At 37.4% G+C, this 7,731-nt stretch overlaps 1 protein-coding gene across 1 annotated transcript in view; it reads right to left on the reverse strand.

The window, feature by feature from the left end:
- Positions 1–7,731, reverse strand: part of LOC144976670 (ATP-dependent DNA helicase Q4-like) — a gene marked incomplete in the record, with an annotated part of 482,011 nt that overhangs the window by 93,180 nt on the left and 381,100 nt on the right. The window contains 1 exon segment of the mRNA XM_078921001.1: positions 6,262–6,381. Within this exon segment, the coding sequence (XP_078777127.1) occupies positions 6,262–6,381 (120 nt within the window).

Here is a 7,731-nt window from a genome sequence, read left to right on the forward strand (position 1 = left end):
CTCCATCATTTTGTTTGTTTGTTGCTTTAGGTCTCTTCCAACACAATTGAGGTTATATGAGAGACCGCTGAAACAAAAAAACATGCAATCTAACAAAAATAGTACAAATGTAAATCAAATTCATAACCTAAAGATATCATAAGCTAAATTATAAATAACCAAAAACAAACAGGCAGAAAATTTACAGAAAAAAAAATATCCCCTGTCAAAAATACAATCACAAACCACCAAAGAAGCAGGATAGGCTAGTAAAGAGAAGAAGAAACGACATCACTATCGGATCGTACACCCATGAGAACATCATAGGTATATGATTCAAGGGTGATGCTCCCATCCAACCACCCGCACACTCCATCATTAAAATAGAGTCTTTAGACAATAATGAATAGTACAACTAATATATAGAGGTGCCTAAATGAGTCCATAAAATGGAGATTAAGATAAAGTCTGTCAGTTTCCCTGACAATGAATCACGTTTGTACAGTGTTCCTGTCAGCAATGGTGGTCAAGGCACCATATGTTGTACCATTCATGGAGATTAAGATAAAGGGAGTAAATCTGGCTCATGAATTAACAACACAAACTAGACGACGTTTCAGCCTTTGACCTTTCTCAAGTCAACACAAAATACGTATATATTTATATTAGATTTGTGTTGACTTGAGAAAGGTCAAAGGTCGAAACGTCGTCTATTTTGTGTTGTTAACTCATGAGCCAGATTTACTCCCTTTATCTTAATCTCCATGAATGGTACAACATATGGTGCCTTGACCACCATTGCTGACAGGAATACTGTACAAACGTGATTCATTGTCACTGACAGATAGAAAGACACACACACACACACACACACACACACACACACACATTATTCAAACCATAAGCAATATCTCCCTCTCTCTCTTTCTCTTTTCCCTCTCTCTCTCTCTAATTCTCTCTCTCTCCCTCTTTCTCTAACTCTCTCTCTCTCTCTCACACACTCTCTCTTTCTCTAACTCTCTCTCTCTCTCGATAATTCTCTCTCTCTCTCTCTCTCTCTCTCTCTCTCTCCTTCTTTTTTGAACTCTCTCTTTCCCTCTTTCTCTAACCCTCTCTCTCTCTCTCTCTCTCTGTCTCCCTCTTTCTCTTACTCTCTCTCTCTCTCTCCCTCTTTCTCTTACTCTCTCTCCCTCTTTCTCTTACTCTGTCTCTCTCTCTCTCTCTCTCTCTCTCTCTCTCTCTCACACACACACACACACACACACACACGGTGTTATATAAACCATCTGGGTCCCCTCTATTGTTGTATTATGACACTACAAAGACAAATTATGACACTAAAACTTAATGACGTCATAAGAAACGTTGACATTTAAAACAAAATATTTCTATTTTCTTCTTCTTCTACTTCTTCAGAAACGAATAATCAAGCTGGTTCCTCAATATGTAAAATCCAAAGTCGGTTTCTTCATCTAAAATAAAACGAAGACATTTTTAATAAAGTGAATGTTTCTCTCCCAACGAGAGGAAAACATCCCAGTCGACTCTTTATTACAACACTGCTGTACTTTGGGGGAAAAAAAACATATTAAAAACTTTTGACCAGAAAACTCGTCCTTCAAATATCGATCGATTTAAATGACCCTCGTCTTGGCAAAAAACTCACAAACCTGGGACTTCGCACGAAGAATTTTTGCCAGGATAGGGGTCACTTAAATCGATCGACATTTGAAGGACGAGTTTTCTGGCCAAATTTTAAAAAATGAGTTTTCCCAGATTACGACAGTGTAGTCTTCAAGTGTTATGAGTGTTTGTTGTGTATTTGTTTTTCCCCATTGTAACCTACCAAGTTCTTTGACAAGACTATAATACTCTCAGTTTCAGTTTCATATAAAACATGAAAAACAAAACCCAACCAAAACAGAATATCTTCTGACGGACTCTGACCCCCCCTCCCAACCAAAAAAAAAAAAAAACAAAACAAAAAAAAAAACCCACAGTTTTTAAAAATTTTGACCATAAAATTTGTCCTTCAAATATCGATTGATGAAAATGACCCCTAAACTTGTCAAAAACACTCAGCCCTGTAATTTCAATGAAGATCCAAGTTTCAGGATTTTATTTTTACTTTTTATTATATTTTTGTTTATTTGTTTGTTTTCTTTTGTTTGTTTGTTTTCATTTTTTAATTTATTTTTTAAAATTAAAATTTTGTTTTCAATTATTTTTTTTCAAAGAATCCTTTTAATCGATCAAATTTTGTCGCCCCTCTCTCTCTCACTCTCTCTCTCTCTCTCTCTCTCTCTCTCTCTCTCTCTCTCTCTCTCTCTCGCTTTCTCTCTCTGTCGCTTTCTTTCTTTCTCTCTCTCTCTACCTCTGTCGCCTCTCTCTCTCTCTCTCTCTCTCTCTCTCTCTCTCTCTCTTTCTTTCTTTCTTTCTTTCTATCTTTCTCTGTGTGAATGTTTGTGTATGTGTGTGTGTGTGTTTGTGATGTTAAGTATAGAGAAAATGAAATGAAATAGGAGAGAGGGAGAGAGAGAGGGAGGAGAGAGAGAGAGAGAGAGAGAGAGAGAGAGATGGGGGGGGGGGGAAAGAAAGTGACATAGGTAGATAGTGATATAGGGAGAGAGAGAGAGAGAGAGAGAGAGAGAGAGAGAGAGAGAGAGAGAAGGGGTGGGGGAGAGGAGAGAGAGACAGAGAGAGAAGAGGGGAGGGAGATAGGAGAGAGAGAGAGTGAGAGATAGAGATAGAGAGATAGAGAGAGATAGAGATAGAGATAGATAGAGAGAGAGAGAGAGAGAGAGAGAGAGAGAGAGAGAGAGAGAGAGAGAGAGAGAGAGAGAGAGAGAGAGAGAGAGGTTGAAAACATACGGTATGACTCTAAATAAATCATGGCCCGCGTGTTATTGACATCAAAGGAATTGCCTCATACCATCAACAATACAACCCTATCCAAACATGTGACACTCCTATATTCCTGTTGCAGAACAAAACAGATATTATAGATAGAATGAAGTTGACGTCAAGCGAGTCTTGGTTATTGTTTTTGCCATCCGCGTTTATGAGTAATTCTCACTGGACTGTATCAAAAGTTCATGGTTACACATTGTTTTGTGTGTTGCTCCGTTATACTTCCGGATGGCAATGTTGTGAACTTCTAAGCCAAGTGCATACTATCAATAGATAATTCGAAGATGACGTCACTCAGGTCCTTGTTATAGTTTTTTGCCATCCGCGTTTATGAGTAATGTTCACTGAACTGTATTAACCTGACTATAAAAGTTCATGGATACACACAGTTTTGTGTGTTGGTCCGTTATACTTCCGGATGGCAATGTTGTGAACTTCTAAGCCAAGTGCATACTATCTATAGGATACAAATGGGAAAATAAATAAACAAGCTGAGACACGAACCACGAACCATGTAGGGCTATGTGGTCTAGTAGTATGACACTCGCTTGCTTTCGGATCGGAAGGTCCTGGGTTCGAGCCTCGCTCGCTCGGTGCATAGTTGAGACCTTGGAAAAGGCTCTTTACTCACATTCTCTCACCGTACTCAGGTGCAAAATGTACCTGGTCATTGACACGTTGTCTCTGTCTCAGAAAAATGTATTATCGCTTAACAGTCGTCGCATTCTGGATGTTACGTGTTGCTGTTGGTGAGGGTCCCTTTGTAAAGTGCTTTGAGCACGTTTAGATAAAGATAGATAGATAGATAGATACACGCAGACACCAAAACACACACACACACACACACGCACGCACAGAGAGAGAGAGAGAGAGAGAGAGAGAGAGAGAGAGAGAGAGAGAGAGAGAGAGAGAGAGAGAGAGAACTGTTGAGCAAGCAAGGGACTGAAACTACAAATGCATGGGTAATTTGATAAGATCACATCATGAAAAACCCATCATTTGTTCTTCATTCATTCATTCATTTCATTCAATTTCATTCATGCACTGATAAATTCAACGGTGACCCAGACATCGAAAGTGGGGGCAATACTCTTCAACAGTCGTAACGTCACTCTCTTTCTAATGACACATGGTAACTTAGTAACACTGGCTCTAAACTATCGGTACAATTGTGGACGCCCGTATGAAATATTTCTCCGGCGAGCATAAAAGCGTATCCGGAGAAAAATAATGTTTTGACTGTTACACATTCTGATCACAAGGCATATGAAAAGTTCTAGCAAGGCATGAAGAATAAAAAGTAATGATTTTCTTTGTTTAGAACCAAGATGGCCGCCGTTGCCGGGCGGCGTGACATCAGACTACTGAATCCTATTGTGATTATATTTCCATGTCGACGATTCATTAGTTACACTGAAACAAAAAAAAAGTAGTCCTTCACAGCCATTAAGCACATGGAACCGGAGTTTATCCTGGTTTCTATAGCGTGAAAGACAATATCAATTGATTGATATCCTATGGATAGGACGCTAGTCTATCACAAAGTACTTTCCGACAAATCTAACATACTCAGCTACCCATTCACTGCTGGGTAGACAGCGGTGGGGGGGGGGGGGGGTAGAAAAAATCTCTACTGCACTCGGGATCGATCTTGGTCCCCTTGAGTGTGAAGCGAGTGCTCTACCAACTGAGCTATCGAGACCCCCTAGTGACAATGCAAACCGCGATCAAAATGGCCGCGATCAACATAATAAAAAGTGTTCACACTTTTCGAAATATCCAATACCATTCTGTTACGCGTGACTCATGAGTATAGATCGTACGCGCTTGGCTAAGAAGTTCACAACATTGTCATCCGGATGTATAACGGACCAACACACAAAACTATGTGTAACCTTGAACGTTTATAGTCTGGTTAATACAGTTTAGTGAGAATTACTCGTGAACATGGATGTCAAAAAAAAACCCAAAAAAAAACCAAAAAAAAACAACAAAACAACCCAATAACAAAGACCTGAGTAACGTCAACTTCGTTCTATCTATATATTTACAACTTTCATTTAAAAAAAAACAACATGCGTACAATTCTTTAAAAAATATCCAATATTTGTACAGCAACGCATCATAAGATCCTTGATTCGGTTGGACGAAAACCGGGATATATACCTTTACCATAGATTATAGGGTTAAAATGATCGGAATTGTAATTTTGTGTGTGTGTCTGTGTGTGTGTATTATATATATATATATATATATATATATATATATATATATATATATATATATATTGTTTTTTTTTTGTTTTGTTGTTTTTTTTTTTTTGTTTGTTTGTTTTTTTTTTTTTGGGGGGGGGGGGGGGGGGTCAGAGTCCGTCAGAAGATATTCTGTTTGGTTGGGTTTTGTTTTTCATCATGTTTTATATGAAACTGAAACTGAGAGTATTATAGTCTTGTCAAAGAACTTGGTAGGTTACAATGGGGAAAAACAAATACACAACAAACACTCATAACACTTGATATATATATAGGGACCATTCATCCCAGATACTAGGACTCCCTGATGATTCCAAGACTTGGATGAAACAACGTTGATGGAGAATGTAACAAAAACGAGGTGAGAGTAAATATATAATTCGCTCCAAGAAACTGTCGAGCACTCTACCTGGTTCCAGCTAACTCATTCAAGCCATATATAATATATATATATATATATATATATATATATATATATATATATATATATATATATATTATATATATATAATATATATATATATATAATAGAAAAGATGCAAAATAAATAAATAAAGATTCCCACGTTTCATATGGCGTCAGTAAGTTTGTGTTTTTTATCTGTGAAGAAACAAAATACAGTACGTAATTCAGGGGACCGGGGTTATTTATCTAATATTGTGTGTGTGTGTGTGTGTGTGTGTGTGTGTGTGTGTGTGTGTGTGTGTGATATAGGAACATAGACAGAGATATGTCGCCATTTTGAAGAAATGTATACCTTAATCAAGGGACTGAACCGTGTAAAATGTCAAAAATTAACTTCCTTACCGTGTACTCTCTCGTGGTAAAATCCTTACCAGCCACGCACAATTAAATTTGTACCTTAATCAAGGGACTGAACCGTGTAAAATGTCAAAAATTAACTCCCTTAGTCAATACCGCATACTCTCTAGTGGCAATCCTTACCAACAACGCACAATTAAATGTGTACCTTAATCAAGGGACTGAACAGTGTAAAATGTCAAAAATTAACTCCCTTAGTCAATACCGCATACTCCCTAGTGGTAAAATCCTTACCAACCATGACATGACCCACAGACTACTCGGAGCAGGAGCCTGTATTCTCTATGACATGACCTACCTTGTTGTAAATTTCTCGACACCGACAGGGTTTGAAGATTTGATGCACCAATTTCTTGACTGTCAGGCGATCCACAGAGTTCGCGTAGGTGTGCTTCTGGAGTTCTCGAATATCCTGATCCTGAGGAAAGACAAGATTAACTCATTCAATTCTAGAGTTTTTCATACTTTTCACAATTGAATTTTTTTAAAAAAATTAAAAACGAGCATGTGACAAACCAATTCCTTTTTTTTTTAGCTTGGGCGACCGAAGAGTTTCTGGAATGACAGAATTTATGAAGGACAACAGACAAAGCCGAAAGGAAGAATTAAAGAAGTTGATATACAGAGAAGTGGTAAGACCTGGAATGAGATTTTAAAAAAAAGTTAGCTCGGGATACAGAAGGATGGAAACTGCTTGTCTGTGGCCTATGCCCTGACCCATGGTGAAAAAGGCAATGATGATGATGATGATGTGCATAGATAGTTTTATTCAACTATCATTAATATATAAAAACTAAGAACATTAGCTTTGATACTACGCCTATAATTTGTCTCGGAAAAATGTAATAATTAGACATGGGGCAAAAGTGACCCGGGTAAACTACGGATATAGTCGGTGTTAGGGTTGAGTGAGTTAATACATGTGGTATTCAGAGCCATTGTAATCCGGGTTTCTATAGCGTGAAACGGACAATAGCAATTGCTTGCTACCATTTGGATAGGAAGCTACTCTATCGAAAAGTACTTTCCGAGAGATCTAACAGAGCCAGGTACCCAATCACTGCTGGGTAGACATGAGAGTTGGGGGGGGGGCGTTGAAAAAAATCTCGTCTATACCGGGATCGATTTCGGCCCCTTTGCGTGTGACGCGAGCGCTCTACCAACTGAGCTATCGGGACCCCCGATTAATACATGATTGTACAATCATTTCAAACTAAAAATGATAATTATATTAATTAATATAAAAAAAAATACCATTGAGACGGAACGAACTTGACGGCACTCAACTCTTTGTTATCGTTATTTTTGTATATTTATGTATGTATGTATGTATGTATGTATGTATGTATGTATGTATGTATGTATGTATGTATGTATGTATGTATGTATGTATGTATGTATGTATGTATGTATGTATGTATGTATGTATGTATATATATATATATTACACACATAAATAAATAAATACATACATATATATATATATATATATATATATATAATATATATATATATATATATATATATATATATACTAGTAAAAAGCCCGCAATTTCGCGGGGAAATAACTATTTTCATTCGATATTGCCAGAATCATTTTCTTGATTAGCTTGATTACGATTAGATGCACATTTTAATCGATGTGCTTGTCGTCGCTACCATGCTTTATTCGGCATGATTTTAGTTTATTAGTCAGTAGATGTCAATATCAATAAGCCGCAAGTCTTTACCACGCTTTACTTGGGAGTGCTTTGCACTACCTTCAATA

The sequence above is a fragment of the Berghia stephanieae genome, chromosome 7, assembly GCF_034508935.2.
Source record: "Berghia stephanieae isolate SIO BIC M18660-M18661 chromosome 7, UCSD_Bste_1.3, whole genome shotgun sequence".
NCBI lineage: Eukaryota > Metazoa > Mollusca > Gastropoda > Nudibranchia > Aeolidiidae > Berghia > Berghia stephanieae.